At 37.0% G+C, this 16,652-nt stretch overlaps 1 protein-coding gene across 8 annotated transcripts in view; it reads left to right on the top strand.

Annotated features, from left to right (window-relative positions):
- ATE1 (arginyltransferase 1) overlaps positions 1-16,652 on the top strand; it is a 181,861-nt gene that overhangs the window by 14,065 nt on the left and 151,144 nt on the right. For 4 of the 8 annotated variants that reach the window (XM_084633129.1, XM_084633131.1, XM_084633130.1 and 1 more), the window contains exons 6-7: positions 6,008-6,240; positions 10,311-10,439. In XM_084633129.1, coding sequence (XP_084489255.1) covers positions 6,008-6,240; positions 10,311-10,439 — 362 coding nt within the window. Of the gene's footprint in view, positions 1-6,007; positions 6,241-9,113; positions 9,243-10,310; positions 10,440-16,652 lie in introns of all 8 variants that reach the window. The other 4 variants (XM_084633132.1, XM_084633135.1, XM_084633133.1 and 1 more) reach the window with 2 other exon arrangements.

The following is a 16,652-nucleotide window of genomic DNA, read 5'->3' on the forward strand; positions in this document are numbered from 1 at the left end:
AAACAAACTGTTAAAAAGACAAAGCTTTGCCATTAACTATGTAAACTGTTTTCCTAGACCTTGAATGCAAACTAAATGGAAATTGAAAAGGAGTACTGGTGGCACCTTAGAGACTAACACATTTATTTGAGCATAAGCTTTCGTGAGCTACAGCTCACTTCATTGGTTGCATGGAAATTGACAGCAGATGGCAGCCATGAGTAAAGATTAGTATAAATTGCCTTGTTTTAAAGTCGAGGTAGAGTCCTCAATTTGTGTGAAGAATAACATTGTGTGACACTTTTTAAACAATATAGATGCAGAGAAAGTTTGAAATGTATTGTTTGTATTCATTATTTCAAAATTAAGCACATATTTTAGAAACAGAAATTTCCAGTGTTGTCCTTTTCCTTTTTGGAAGGCTTTAAATAAAATATAAAAGTGAGTTACAAACACACCCAAATCTTATTCAGTATACCTGCAATGTTTTAGATGTAGTAAGTGTTAAAGGTTACTTCTAGTTTAAAACTTTCCAGATTGAGAGATGTTTAGTTTTTGCCTTGGAAAAAAGTTGACGTTTTCCATGATAAAATTTGTTTATGTAGAAATAAAAACCTCATTACATAAACAGGTCATTGTCCTACAGAATAAGTGGTCTGTTTCTGCATATTTTCATAAGGAAAAAAGGTTTGAATATTTATATAAAAAAAAGTTAAACCAATGTATTTATTCCTTTGCTAATATATTGTTTGTGTAATTTACAGAAGAAATGTGAGATTAAACAGATGCTGAGGACAGGCTAGATGCTCAAAAAACTCTTCAAGAGTATCATGAAAATTTTAAACTCTTCTGCTGATTTCTTCTAGGACCTTGGGCAAGTCACAATCTTTGTGGTTTCCCAATCTGTCAAATGGGTATAATGATGCTTACTTATCTTTGTCGAGTGCTTTGAGATCTCTAGATGAAAAGTATTATTCTCCTAAACAAAAATGTTAGTTAACTGAACAATAAGGATGATCACTTACATTCTTTTCATTGCATTGGCCGGAATTGCAGAGGAAGAGAGCAGGAGTGGTGTTGGGGTGTAGCAGTTACAACCTCCCGCTTATTGGCCAGTCGTGCCTCTTCCCAAGGTCCTTGGGAAGTCTTCACCCTCCCACCTGTAGTGGTCACTGCTCAAGTCCATTAGACTAGAACCCTTCTGGTGAATCATGGCAGGCTTGCCACTGGAAGAAGCTACCTCAGGAATGCAGTATGGTACCTCTGCTCCTGAGGCACCCCCCCCACCCCACCCCGGTCTGATGAAACAGGTTTGCTGGTGAAAAGACTAACTTAGGGGTGGGTGACCATGGGTAGATCACCTGCTCCTCTGTGATATCTCGTCTGTGTCTTCCTCTTGTCTCCCTCCTCCTCCCCATATCTTCCCTAGGTGCTTCCTTGTATTCTAGTAGAGCTGAGGCAACATCACCACAGATTTATTCACACATTTAAAGGTCAGAAAGGACCATTAGATTATCTAGCCTGTCCTCTTGAATAGCAGTCCATAAAATGTTACCCAGTTACCCCTGTATTGAGCTTCCCCTGAAGAGCCCTGGTTGTGCTAGAGCCTCTGCACCAGGTATCGCACCTTGGAGAGCAAAGCCTGTGTGTGTCAAGACATTAGCCCGTCCATCTCTGGTTCCGCACAGTGTTGAGTCTTGATGTACCTGATATTGGACAGGTGTAACTTTATTACCTGGTTAAGTAGCATTAGATTAGGCACCTAACTTTACTCCTCCAAGGGCTCCAGGCTCTACTCCTCTGTGGGCTCAGGACCTATTCCCTGTGGACTCAGGGCTTAATCTTTTGCAGGTTTAGAACATCTTTTACCAGTGAAAGAGCCTTACACAGTAATATCCTACTTAAGCTCTATTTATTAACAATCACCAAAACAATACACACGCTAAACCTACAATACTCACCACTCCCAATAAGGCAGATGAACTTTTCTTGATGGCCAGTCAAGAACAGGTCATCTGGGGGACTCCAGCTTGTGCATGGTGTCATTGGCAGGGTGTTGAGGGCTGCCAGCTATGATCTTGGGGCTGTCCTGGAATTGGTTTCCAAGAACTTCCTTTTGTACCACAGTTAATATAGTGCAACTTGAGTCTTGCTTAGCTTTCCCTTAACCAATCATTTTACTAAAATATTACTAAACAATTTTCTAATCAATCCTAACATATTGTAAAACAATTCTTTAACCAATCCTATATACAACTTATTTAAGGATGTTTTGTTAAACATTTTGTTTGTTTAAGTGCTCTTATGAGGAAAGCATAGGAAATAGCTGTCCTTTTTTCGAACTGGATGAAATCAATGTTAATTTTCCAACTCTTGATATTCCCCATATCTTGTGTTCTAACATTGATAGCTTTTGCCTCATTGTCAATATGATACTTATAAAATGAATGATAAAATGGAAGATTACAGTTCCTTACGTTCTGAGTTCATTTTGTTGTATAAAAGCAAGCGAAATGAGACTACAGATTTTAGTCTTGGACCAAGGCCAAAATATTACTGCTGACTTGAAGGATCAGTCACTTTTGAAAGATTCAATATCTTGGCCAATGAAGCTAAGTAAAGAAAATAACAGATTTAGAAGACTGGAATATTTTCTCCAATTATCTTTTTCTAAGTCTGATGTTTTCTCCAGTATACGTAATGGGACTTTATCAAAAACCATAACAACACAACTACTACTACCACCCACAATAAAACAATAACGCGACTTAATGGAAATTTTTTGACCAGCCCTGTTTATCATTGTACCAGATCTGTAGAGCTTGGGTACAGAGTAGTGAGTTAATTCTTAAACCTTTAGGTTATGGAAGTATTCAGCACCCATTATTTTTTAATGAACAAAAGGGAAAATTATAAGTTGTATTGCCTTAATTTATGTACATTCAACATTTGTTCATGAAAGACTGTTTATCTGTAGCATGTAGCTACTGGTTTTAGACTCTCTGTCAACCATGAAAATCAGCAAAATTCTAATAAGGGGTCAGGACTCAAGCATTTTTCTGGTTTTTCTTTCCAGCAGGGCCATTTCTGCAAAGGGAGACTTTCTCTTCATTTGTTTCTGTGCATCATTCCATATATATGATTTTACCAAGTGCACCCGTTGTACCTCTGGATCAGAGGAGTATGCATAAATTTAAATGATTGTGTCTCATACTAGAAATGGAAATAGGCCTGTTATAGTTTATTTAAACTCAGACATTTAGTTCAGCTTCATGCGAGATAGGAAAGTGACATATCTGAATGTTTAGAAAAGGTGTCATTGGGAAAGAAAGCCACAGAATTTGAAGGTGAACAGGAATTCAGTGAGTCTAGTCATAAATTAGCTGCTTTAAACAATGATTAATATAGCAAATATTGATTTTTAAGTACTGAAATACTTTAATACCTTTTTAGTGAAAAGCAGGAGAAAAATTACATTACCCCATCTCAGTAAATATCAGGAGAGTTTTAATTATTATAAGCAATGTGTTGGTGCGTTTCCTGCAGCATGATGGGTCCAGTGAAATCTAAGAATACACTCTTTGAATTAATAACCGTGACTTGCATGAATACATGTGATGTTCTGCATTCTATCAAAGGTCTAAAAATGAATATGCTTTCTTAAAGGCGTAATTAATAGGTGTGAGATTTTTCCATTTTAACTATTTGACATCGGTACTCCAATATGAGTCTTACTTCAAGTGTTTTTACAGGCACAAAGCCTGTGTATGGTTGGAAAATTTTAAAAGTTTTGATTATTTTTTAAAAGAAAAGCTCACTGTTTGTAAAGCATATAGTATTAGACGTTTCTTCGGTAAGTAAAAAAAAACCCTGAATTTAAATATAATATGTCTAAAAATACAGTGAGTGAGATTTTTACAACAAAGCCAAGAATATATTAACTTGTTTTAAAGCAGTATAATATATATTACAGCTGATGTGCTATTTTCATTTGCTAAATAAGAAAATAATTTTAATAAAATGGAAGGGGGAGTGGCTGGTGGTTTTTTCAGATCTTGTAAATTACATAAATACTAGAATACCAAAATGCTGTATTTTCTAGAGAGACCTGTTGTAAAATATTGTACCAAGTGTCTTCTATACAGTATACTGTTTCTAATGTGACTTAAATAAGATAAGACTGATATTTGGAATATTTATTTGCTTCTGAAATAAATGGAAATGCTAGAAATGGAAATATGAGAAAATACTGTGAAATTATACATACTGTTGTACAGTTCTTGTTTTCATAATTTAGAGTTATAGAAATATATTCAGACAGTAACATTTTGAAGAACATTGAAGTCTCATTCTCAAAGTGATTAGGGCACTTAAGAGCTTTGTAAGTCCCATTGAAAGTCATTTTTAAGTCAGCCACTTCTGAAAATGAGAATTAAACTCCAAAGTCAGTTATGCACTTCTGAAAATTTTACTCAGTATTAGTGATCAGTTTGTAATAGTGAAGCACCATATAGTCTTTTCTCACTTGTGTTAAATTATATATGGTCCGATAATCTTTAAGCTATCACTAATGACTCTTTCCCATACATGTTCCTCTTATACATTTGTCTTCTTTAAAAAAAAAAAAAAAATATTTCAGAACCAACCATAAGAAGTAACCAATAAGAGCCGACATAAAAATATGCACATTCAAAATACTGATGATGATGGGGTGGCAATATAGTTATTTAAACCTTTTTAAAAGTAGGAAAGCTAGGTCGTATTTCAGACTACACACTTATCTGGCCTTTAATTCTTCTCTGCTCTGCATATTAGAGCTATTGGCAATGACTATATATATGTAGCAAAGGGTTTTCAGGCTGTGTGAAATAAATCCATTCTACTTTGCGTCCTGTGCATGATTCTGTCAGGTTGCCCTCTGCGTTGCTAATGCAATATATCAATTCGCTGTTGGTGGTGACAGGTCCTTCCAGTGCCTCAAGGTGATCCTTTTAATTGCTTGGATATAGGACTGCTTTACACAATGCAACTAAATAGGAGCTGGCCTTTGTTTGTGGATAGATGTGGTAGTGATTTAAGCACAGTGTGTGTCGGGAATTGGGAAGTCTTGATTTGTATCCTTGACTCTGAAACTGACTTAAGGTCTAGGCCAAGACCTTTAACTATTTACCTCAGTTTCTCCATCTCGAAACAGGGAATGATATTTGCATCATGGGGCTATTGTCGGGGCCTTGTTTATTTTGCACTTCTTCCACCACTAAATCCATCATTTATAATTTTGCTACAGAATTTAAGCTTTCATTTAAAATAAATAGGGTATTTTAGTCCTTGTGGTTGTGAATGTAAGCATAAAAATGTGAATGAATGAGTATAACTAGATTATCCTCCTAAGTCTGTAGAAAGCATGAAACAGTAGCTCTGCCCATTTGTCTCAGTGGAGCATTAATTCTGAAACCAACTGTTTTATTGGCTGAGCATTTTAGCTGAAACACCCACCTACTGTGTTTATCTCTGATTTCAAACTGACTTCCATGCCAAACATCCCATTTCCTACTCAGCAGCTAAAATCCTGTATAATTTATATGATACAGCTATTCATTTAGACAAAAATATGCAGCATATTGAAAACTGAGTTCAGGGTACAACGTAAAATTGAATTTAATGTCAAAATGAATGAGGGCTACCGTAATGATTGTATTTTTGTTTAATTCATTTAAAAATCTCAAATTTTAATTTAAGGGAAGCTACCATAGGATTTTTAGTTTGCCATATCAGATGCCATGAAAGGAATGATCTTGCTGCAGTTTAGGTCTGGCTTGCCTTAAGGCATGTGGGATCCTAGCTAATGGCTGCAAAATGTTTTGAACGTGGAAAAGAGTGCTGTGTAAATGCTAAATAACATCATGCTATTAAAAAAATTATATCTTTTGTAAAAGTATTTTTTGTAACCAACTCTCTTCTGTCCCACCTTTCATGTAATAGCTATCTGTGATATAACCTTGTTGTTTAATTCTTTATGTCCGTCTAGGAAAAGGGGCTGATTTGAGCAAGCCGCCCTGTCGAAAAGCTAAGGCCATTCGGAAGGAAAGAAAATTGCACAAGCTTCTTCAGAACCAGACACACACACTTGAAGGCTCTCCAAGTCAAGTGGAGCCTCAGGTTTTACACTCTCAAAACTCTAAATCTAAAGCGAATCAACCTAAGTCCATTGAAGACTTCATTTTTGTCTCCTTACCTGATGATGCCGCACATCAGTTAGAGGTATTGTCAGTTACATTGCTATTGATTTATTTTTATGCACATACATAAGAGAAATCATTTCTACCGTTAGAAGCAACTTTCAAAGAAAAGACTAGTGAAAACATCTGAAGTGGAAAAGGCTCACTTTTAAAATAAAAGCACTGGAGCAATGATAAATACTATTTACATTTCCAGCGCTTAATTTGTCAGCTTTTGAAAATATATTTTGCTATAAAATATACATTATCAGGGAGATTTTCAAAAGTACCTAAATTATTTAGGACCGTGTGCTCATAAATTGCCTAGCTATTGTTTAAAAATTTCCCCTTGAAATCTTATGAATGAGAAAACAAAGGTGAGCCTTGCTTGGCCTCTAGAGGGCACTCTGACTCTTACAATCATGGGCTCTTACTGCTGAGAATCCTACATTTAACAAAATACTGTGAATCATGGTGTATAAAATCAGTTTACAAATGAAAGAATTAGAATTAGTTGAGTGTTATGGAGAGAAAAATGCAATGTAAATTTCTAAAGCATATACATATTTAACTGTCTATGATGATGAACCTAATAGGAAAATAAAACCTGTTCTTACAACTGAATTGAAAAGGCATAGTACAAAACTCTTTCCTATAAACGTATGTCTGAAATGATTTATAGCAGGTCATCAAGCTTTGCATCTATAATTTTTTTCTTAATGGCAGTCAATACATTTAGTTGTCTGTTAAATGAGTTACAAAAGAATTTAGTAATATACTGGCTACTGGCTGGCAAGTCTGAGTTTTGAGAACTTTCTAAGCTTTTTGTTTATTTTTAAATTGGACAAACGTTCCTGGAATATGAGACAGAGAATAGTTTATTGAAGACTTTCTTGCCTCTTCTATAAACTAGAGCCTGGTATTTATTGACCACCAGGGGCAGTAGTGTTCATAATATTGACTGAAGTTGAGAAATATAGTGCTTTTGTGCTAATAGGTTGAAAAGATCACCAGTGGTGGAAAATAATGGCTTGATTTGTACAGCCTAAATAATAATAATAATAAAAAAATAAAGAAAAACCCCACAGGCCTGGCTCATTCTTCCAGGTTTTCTGGTACAGTTAAGTTACAGGAGAGTAGGAGAGAACTTATGTATTAAGAAGGAAGGAGGGATAGTTGACCAGAAGATACCAGGCTTTTGGAAGGGGGCCAAGAGTTTAGGAGGATTTGCAGGAGGGAGTCAGCACAACTGTCGAAGAGTGATTCCATGAGTTTTCATGGGTCATGGTGGATTTTATAGGCAACAGCAGAACCTCCCCAGAACTGGAAATTATATTGTTTCCAAGCTGTCCTTGATATTGAATACAGCCTTAAATATGTCTGAAGATACGGGATGAAGATGAGGTTGTCTATATGATATTACTTTTTTTAATCTAGGAAGCAACCATTTTCACTATAAACTAAAATTTCCAGTTATTACTTTTCATTGGTCATGCGGATGCCTGCTGTTGTAACTCTATAGTAAATTACGATTCCTGAGGCAACTAACAGGTAGGAAATGGGAACAGAAAATGAGAAATGATTACCTAGGAAAGAGTACTGGAGAAAAGGAGCTGGGGTTATAATGGGGACCACAAACTAAATATGAGTTAACAATGTAATACTGTTGCAAAAAAAGCGAATATCATTCTGGGATGTTTTTGCAGGCATGTTTCGAAGTAAGATAAGAGAAGTAATTCTTCCACTCAGCACTGATAAGGCCTCAGCTATAGTACTGTGTCCAGTTCTGGGAACCACAGTTGGGGAAAAATGTGGACAAATTGGACAAAGTCCAGAGGAGAGCAACAAAATGAGGACAGGACAGGACAAGAAGTAATGGGCTTAAATTGCAGCAAGGGAGATTTCGGTTAGATATTAGGAAACCTTCTTAACTGTAAGGGTAGTAAGCACAGGAACAAATTACCTAGGGAGGATGTGGAATTTCCATCATTGGAAGCTTTTAAGAAAAGGTTAGGCAAACACTAATTGGGGTGGTCTAGGTCAGCGGTTCTCGGGGGGGAGGGGAGGTGGGCTGGGCTGCGAGCAGGTTTCAGGTGGTCCATCAAGCAAGGCTAGTGTTAGACTTGCTGGGGCCCAGGGTGGAAAGCTGAAGCCCGAGCAATTGCCCTGCTTGTTACCCCATAACATCAGCCCTGGCTTTTATATGTAGAAAAACAGTTGTTGTAGCACAACTGGGCTATGGGTTGGCCTCAGAAAGAAAAATGGTTGAGAACCCATGGTCTAGATAATATTTAATCCTGCTTTGGTGTAGAGAACTAGACTAGAGGACCTGTCCAGGTCCCTTCCAGTCCTACATTTTTATGATTTCTGTGATTGTATGATTCCTCTCTTCTTTTCCTTTTAATTAGGAAAAGGTCTAACTGTTCTCCTGTCATCACCACAGTAGTGAACTTCCTCCAAAATGTATAGAGTTCAGACTTCCAAGACTTAAGTGCATCTAGCATTTTTTCAGCATGATGTGAGATTGCAGTAAAAACACATTTTTAAATTATGGAGATCAGTTAGTGTCTTGCATTTCACTCATTGGCTTATTAGTTTTTTTGAACAATATTTGTATATTTCTAATATAAGGGCTTAATTACCTTAAAATTAATACTTAGAAAAACTCAAGTTTCATGCACTGAGAATAAAAGAAAACCTTCTTTATTTATCTGTTACATGGTAGAATTTTTTAGCTAACACACACCTGAAAAAAATTGAAAGGTTGAAGCCTGATTTATTAATTAGACTTTTAAGTGTGATCTGTTTTGCTGAAAGTCAGAATTTCTCTGATTGTGATATCTTTCATCAGCTTTTATTTATGTATGTAATTATGTGATATTGCAATAATGAATCTGTCTTTAACTTCTTCTGAAGGTGAGGGTAGTGAGATCATCTCCACCAAGTTGCCAGTTCAAAGCCACATTTCAGGAATCTTACCAGGTCTATAAACGTTACCAGATGGCTATTCACAAGGACCCACCTGATAAACCAACCATAAGTCAGGTCAGAAGGCCAAGTATAATTTTATGCAAAACCTCAACTTCCCCTCCATTTCATAGGTCTTGGATGGATTCTGTGAGAAACAAATGTGGACTTTATATCCATTATATACATGTAACTCTAATGGAAGCATGTAAAATCAAGGGAATAGTGAATTAAACCAAACCAACATCCTGGAAGTGCAAGCTGTTTTTTGGTATCTTACTGTAGGTGCCACAAATATTTAAACTTTATTGCAGACAAAAAAATGAAGAAATCATGGGCATGATTCAGAACATTTGGAAGAACTATACAGGAAAGCCATAGGGGAGTAGGAGAGGTGGACCATTGGAGGCACTTAGATACTAATATGAGGACCACCATATACATATTCAGCATTTCAGAGGGGTAAATCCTGAAGTAGAGTTTCATTGACTTAGATGTGAGTCTTTACATGAGGAAGGCAAGCATAATATGAACCAAAATGTGTGTGCAATAATTATCACATGCAAAAATTGCCTGTTGAGCTTTTACTGGAGTTCGTATAAAGCTCTTTGCTACTTACAGTTTAAAACAGTTTAAAAGAAAACAATACATTCTAGCTAAATTACATGTTGTCACTATTTCACACAATGAATGGACCTCATGTAATAGTTAAACTTGCCTGGTATATTATTTCTCTGTGAAGCAAAGCAAAAACTGGGGCAGGGGTGGGAGGGGAACTTAGGCAGCAAGTATTAGGGATGTGCCTCTGAAAAGAAGACTTTCAAACACACTCTGAACTATGCAGTCAAAATAAAATGTCTGTTATTTTGTTCTGTTTGTATTACCCAAGGATAAGAGGGCAGAATAAATTAGTACTTGCAGTATGACAGCCTTATATAAAATCTAATTTAAAATATCTGTAATACTTTAATATCACACTCCTTTCAGGTTATGGGGTATACTTGCCTTACCCCATTTAAGATATGATGCTAATGGCTGCGGCTTTGAAATTGCTTTGAGGAGATCTTCCACTAGCCTTACCTTCAGGAGCATATAATCTGATAAGATGCATTTAAATATTTTGCTTGTATTTTCCTTGCTCTGAAGGTGAGGTTAGTACCTGTCTCCTTTGAAGACCCACAGTTCAAATCATCCTTCAGCCAGTCAGCTACTTTATTTGCCAAGTATCAGATGGCTATACACAAGGATACACCTTCTGAATGTGGCGAGTATGAGGTACAGTTCACTGCATGCACCTTTACCAATATTTTTTGATAATGTTCAGATAAGTGGTAGCAAAGGGTACCTTTGAACTAGTCTGCACACTGAAAACTGTACTGCTATTACAAGTTGGGAAGGAAAAAAATAAAGCATTGTTGCATTCAGTATTTGTGCCAGGTTTTAGCTCAGAGGAAAATTTCTCAGCAGGAGAGAGACTGGATATGTTATTGCAATCATAACAAAAAAAATACTGACACCAGCAAGTAAATAGAGCAGTTGTACATGGTTTAATTAAGGAAATTTGCGACTGACATCTACAGTGAAAACAATGAATCGCAATGTGATGACTAAAATATTGTTTACCTGAGTTAGAAAATGTGTTAGATTCAGGATACTGTTTGGTAGCTGTGACAACTTCACATTTCAGATGCCATTCTTCGCTGTATTTTGACATGTTACTTTTTACGGCTTTTTTTTTTTTTTTTTAACATCTCTGTTTTGTTTTTACTACATTGCTAATGACATCATATATGGTCTGTTTTTTCCACTGCGAAAGCCAAATTAGCATTAAGAATATGCTTCAGACTGGTGGTTGCACACTCAACAAGAATACAAAGACTGTGGAAGAAGCTTGCTTTTTAAACCCCAAAAAGTGTTTATCCGATTTTAATCCTAGCTAACCACATAGAATGTAGGTGATTTCCTAAGAGGCGACATTAAACTTTAGCTAGCAAACTTTACAGAATTCGTGTCTTGTAATCTAGTTCTCTCTTTTCCACTGGGCACAAGTATAAAGTTAATATGTATCCCTTATCTAGTCAGAAACCTCTTCCAAAGTTATACTTAGCTAGAGCATTTCATTCTTAGGAATAAGATTGTACTAGCAGAGGTGGTATCAGATAACTCATGGTTGCTTTCCACCTGGAATAATAAATAGAGTAATTTTTTCATTTGTTTTCAGGACAAAAGTTTTTAAAACATTTAAGGGAGGTCAGAAGGGCGTTACTGAAGGATGTTGAAAATACCGGACTGTGAAGCCAAGAACTCTGATTTTTCACTTCATTTGATATCATAGTTTTTTTATAGTTCCTAACATAGTGAAATCTGAATAATGTTTAGTCATTCCTTTCACTGGCATAACCATAGGTGGTTATACTGCAAACCATGGAAAGCAATACTGGGGAAGTGGTCTAGTTTGGACTCTAATGTTCATGGTGGTTAGATCATGAAATTGCTCTTGCTTGGGGTATAATGACTCTTTCCAACTTTAATGTCTTGAGTTTTAGTCTGACACAACATCCCTGATCTTTTTCGCTCCAAAGATCTTGCTGACACACAGAAGCAGAGATCAGAACCTGCTACTTTTAATTTCGTCTTGTTCTTTATATTAAAAAATGAATGAAGAAGTCTTCATATCATAAAGAAGCCTTAAAGGACAAAATCAAAATAGCTATTTGATTTGCAGTTCATCTTTGAACTAGGGATCAGGAATTAGGGGTTGTCATAAATATAAAGGGAAGGGAAACCACCTTTCTGTATACAGTGCTATAAAATCCCTCCTGGCCAGAGGTAACATCCTGTAACCTGTAAAGGGTAAAGAAGCTCAGCTAACCTGGCTGGCATCTGACCCAAAGGACCAATAAGGGGACAAGATACTTTCAAATCTAGGTTGGTGGGGGAAGGTTTTGTTTGTGCTCTTTGTTTTACGTGGTTGTTCTTGCTTGGGACTGAGAGAGGCCAGACAAAAATCCATCTTCTCCAACCCATCCTAATCTAAGTCTCCAATATTGCAACCAGTATAGGTAAGCCAGGCAAGGCGGATTAGTTTCTTTTGTTTTATGTGAGTTTTCCCTGTGTTAAAGAGGGAGGTTTATTCCTATTTTCTGTAACTTTAAGGTTTTGCCCAGAGGGGGATCCTCTGTGTTTTGAATCTGAATACCCTGTAAAGTATTTTCCATCCTGATTTTACAGAGGTGATTCTTTTACCTTTTCTTTAATTAAAATTCTTCTTTTAAGAACCTGATTGATTTTTCATTGTTCTTAAAATCCAAGGGGGTCTGTGTTCACCTGTACCAATTGGTGAGGATTCTTATCAAGCCTTCCCCAGGAAAGGGGGTGTAGGGCTTGGGGGGATATTTTGGTGGAAGACATCTCCAAGTGCGCTCTTTCCCTGTTCTTTGTTTAAAACGCTTGGTGGTGGCAGCATACTGTTCAAGGACAAGGCAAAGTTTGTACCTTGGGGAAGTTTTTAACCTAAGCTAGTAAGAATAAGCTTAGGGGGTCTTTCATGCAGGTCCCCACATCTGTATCCTAGAGTTCAGAGTGGGAAGGAACCCTGACGGGTGATATGAGACTCGGTAGCTCTTTGGACAAATGCGAGAGGTCTACCATAGGCTTTGATGGCTGTGGGCCCTGTTGATTTATTTTAAGAGGGAGATCTGAAAACAACGATTTGTAAAGATGGCTTGGTAGGAATCCTAATTTTCCCTGTCTCAAGGTATCAAGAGTGCCATGAGTCATTTATTTGAATTTCAGAGTGGAAAGAAGGTGAATTTCCAAGAACAACTTAGCGCTTGTTCATCCGCCTCATCCTTACGTAGAAATACAGTGTAATGTGATCCACTTGAATGATTTTACTATTTTTTTTCTTGATAGCTTGAGTATCAAGGCTACGTGTAGTTCCCTGCTTGGGAAGAAAGACCTAGTGCCTTATTCAAAGCTCATTGAAGTGAGTGGAAATACTTCTACTGACTCCAATGCCATGTTTCTCAAATGCATCCACCAGGGGCTTTTCTTGTGACCGCAGCCTCCTGGGTGATGAGTGGGGAAGGGCAAAGCAGCCATCCTTCCCCAGGGCCACCAGCAGGAGCTGGTCCTTGCTGTTTTCTGGAACCACAAACATGTAGGAGCAGGCAACCAGTGTGAGTTCCCCACGTTCGTGGGGGTGGTGGGGCTTGGACTTCGGCCCTGAGTTGGTGGGCGGCAGGCTCTGGCCGTGTGGCGGTGGACTCCATCCCCCAGCTGCAGGGCTTCAGACTCCAACCCTGGCTCACCCTCCCATCGCCCCTGGCCCGTCCTGCCTGCCTCCCTCCCTCCCTCCTCCCCATCTAGGGCTTAATTTGTCCCCCAGCTTGCTGGGGCTGAGTAAGTCTGCTGTGAAAATTGATATTAACAAATATACAAATATCACTTTTCACAGTAGCAGATTTACTAGCTAGCACGTCTTTTAAAAAAAAAAAAAACAACCAAAAAAAGCAAAACATGCAGAGCATCTTATTTGTGTTCCTATTCTGTTTAGGTCCAGTAAGGAACAGACACAACTGTATATTACTTTTATTATTGAGTCTGCAAAAAAACAAAAAAAACCCTACATAAATAAATTACCATGATTTGGACATGTATATGTGCATATTTATTTGTTTTTCCTAAAATTAAGTAAGTATTTTAGGAAAAAGTGTCAGTGTAGCCACCAGCAAGAGTTGGTGGCTGCACCCTGAGGCCACGAAAAAGTTTGTTGTGAGAACCCCTGCTCTAATGACCTTGGATCAGGCCCCTTGAAAGCAACAGTAAGTCTCCTTTGGTAGAAGTCATTTTGGGAATTGTTTGCCCGTAGGATTTCTTGATCCACCATTAACATGCAATGAGGCAGAGCAGGGTGACCGATGAAGTAGCTAGGGGAAATGCAAGATGTTGTGTGACCACAACCAGTTGCCTCTCATGTCTGCTCCAGGGTGGATTTGATTTAAATCATGATTTAAATCACTAGTCAGGAAGACTCGATTTAACCATGGATTTCTTCATAAAAGTGCATTCTTGTTGGTTGTTATAATCTTAATACATATTCTTCACAAGTCAGAGATAGATGTAGGTTTCATTTTTAGAAGGTACACACTATCCATTTTTTAAGTGATTTGTTTTGAAATCTTTTCAGATTAGCTTCACAGCTATATCAGAAAATGAATGATTATTTGGTTATTTCATTTACCAAAGATAATTGAAGCAGATATTTATGAAGTCATTGGGAGGTGAACTATCTCCAATTCAACAGGTTAAGCATCAATATTTGGAGGATTTTCTTGCGATGCTGTATTAGGAGGAGAACATCACCAGACAGTTAAATAAAACAATTTAAATGTCTAAAACAATGTTATGTATTCTGGATTTTTTTTCTTCAACAGCAAACATATAATATTTTAACAAAACAAGCATATGAATTTTTGAATTTAGTTAAATATTTGAGTTTTTTTAAAATCAGGTTTGTTTTTGTTAAAATAAAATATTAAAAAAAAAACCCACAAAAATTAAATCGACTATGTCAGCCAGGTCAACATGAGAAATTTAAAATATTGGCTTCTGCAGCTAACTCAGTCATCTTCAGCTTCATTTTCCTGTTTGTTCATAATCTGGAAAGGAAAAACAAGCTTTCCTGCTTTTTCAGGTCCCAAACGATTTCTCAGTTTGGAATGAATTAGTCCAAAGGAAGAAAATATTCTTTCTACGCCGGCAGAAGAAGCTACTGCTGTTAAAAGTGAGATTATCACTTCAACAGTCTCTGAATCCAACTGCTTAAGTGACTTCCACCAGTTCACTTAAAACATCATCAACAAACACAGACAGTATTTCTTGAAAGGTTCTTATTCCCAAACTGGGTCTCTTTTACGGCCTGCTGCCATTATAGGTTTTCTGGTATGGAAGATCTCAAATCAATGAAGTCTACACTCAGAAAGACCTCTAGACTTCTGGAATATGCTGCCCAAACAGTTTCACTTTTGTTTCTACTGCTTGTCCCTCCCTTCTCACATTTATCTCTAGACTTCTGCTTGTCCAGATCGGTTCCGCCCCCAACAATCTTCTATTCATTGAACTTTTTGAAACTTTGCACTTTTAGAGAGAGATAAGGGATTGACTCTGTGTACACAGATTTGCAGAGGGACAATATGGTTGAAGTCTGTTATTTGTCACCTCTATATAGTTATTTTATTTTAAAAACATTTTTTCTATTAACAAGCATGTTTGAGAACTGCAAAACTAAGCATCTCTGATGGTATCTTCTAGACTGAGCACTGAGTCCCATTGGGTAGATAGAAAGATTTATCTAACTAATCTTTACAGAAGTTCCTGGAACCCAATCAGACTGCATCCCTAATCCATGAACTATTGGAACTCATTTACAAAACTTTTCTTAAACATTACATGAATATATTGTCTCATACTATAGAACTATAATTTATAATCCCTATTCCATGATGAGAGAACTTTGAGCTGTAATGTAGCTTAATTAAAACTATCTTTAGACAGGTTTTTCCCTAAAAAAGCATTTTGTCAAAAAAAATAATCTGATAAAAAAAAATCACTGATTTTTATTCACCCTGGTCTGCCCTGACTTAGTTGTTGTACGGTAGGAACAAACAAATATGACAGGAACCAGTGCTCGGACATTGGGCAGAGAGGGTTTTGTTTTGGTTCCTGAAGGAAATAGTCCACAGAGTGGATTCTGCATACTGTTTGTTACATATTAGAAGCCCCTAATTTTTCAGACTATGAGGGATAAGGAAGATGTCCTCAAGTCCTTGATCTGAGTCACTTGTAGGAGAAGATGGAAATCACCACATACAAGATTTAAGAGCTCTTAAAACACTCTTTTCTCTCCTCTTTTATTTATTTAATAAATCATAGAGACATTAAAAAAACCCACTTTCTGGAGCCAAGCACTTCCTTGAGTGAACGTAGAATTAATTCTCTCTCCCCTGCGAAAGGCCTCTTATCAGGGTAGCCGCCAGAGTGGATGAGTTTAAACTGATAAAAGCTAAGTAATGCAGAGTAAAGACTGAATAAAGAACAAAGACCCCTACTTCAAAAAGTTAGGTCTTGTCTATTGTATTGTATTGTAGCACATATGGGTGTAGTGGATAATCTTTCTGCTCAGGAAGATAGTACCACAATTCACATATTTGGAGTATGGACTGGTGCCAGTTCAGAAACTTTTCTAAGTTTTAAATTCAGAAACCAACCTCCTGAAAAAATTATGGGACACATTTCACATGCTCTTTCAGGAAGATGATCCTGAAATGTTGGCATAGGTATATACTGTGTACTCACATTGATTATTTTTTTCTGTAGCTCAAATATTTCTCATTGCAGCAGATGGCAGTTTTAGGAATAAAATAATTTTGTGACTGACAGAAAAAACTAAAGATGAAAGTTGTAAAGTAGTTAATAAAACTCTTA

The sequence above is a fragment of the Lepidochelys olivacea genome (genome assembly GCF_965140295.1).
Source record: "Lepidochelys olivacea isolate rLepOli2 genome assembly, chromosome: 7".
Classification (NCBI taxonomy): domain Eukaryota; kingdom Metazoa; phylum Chordata; order Testudines; family Cheloniidae; genus Lepidochelys; species Lepidochelys olivacea.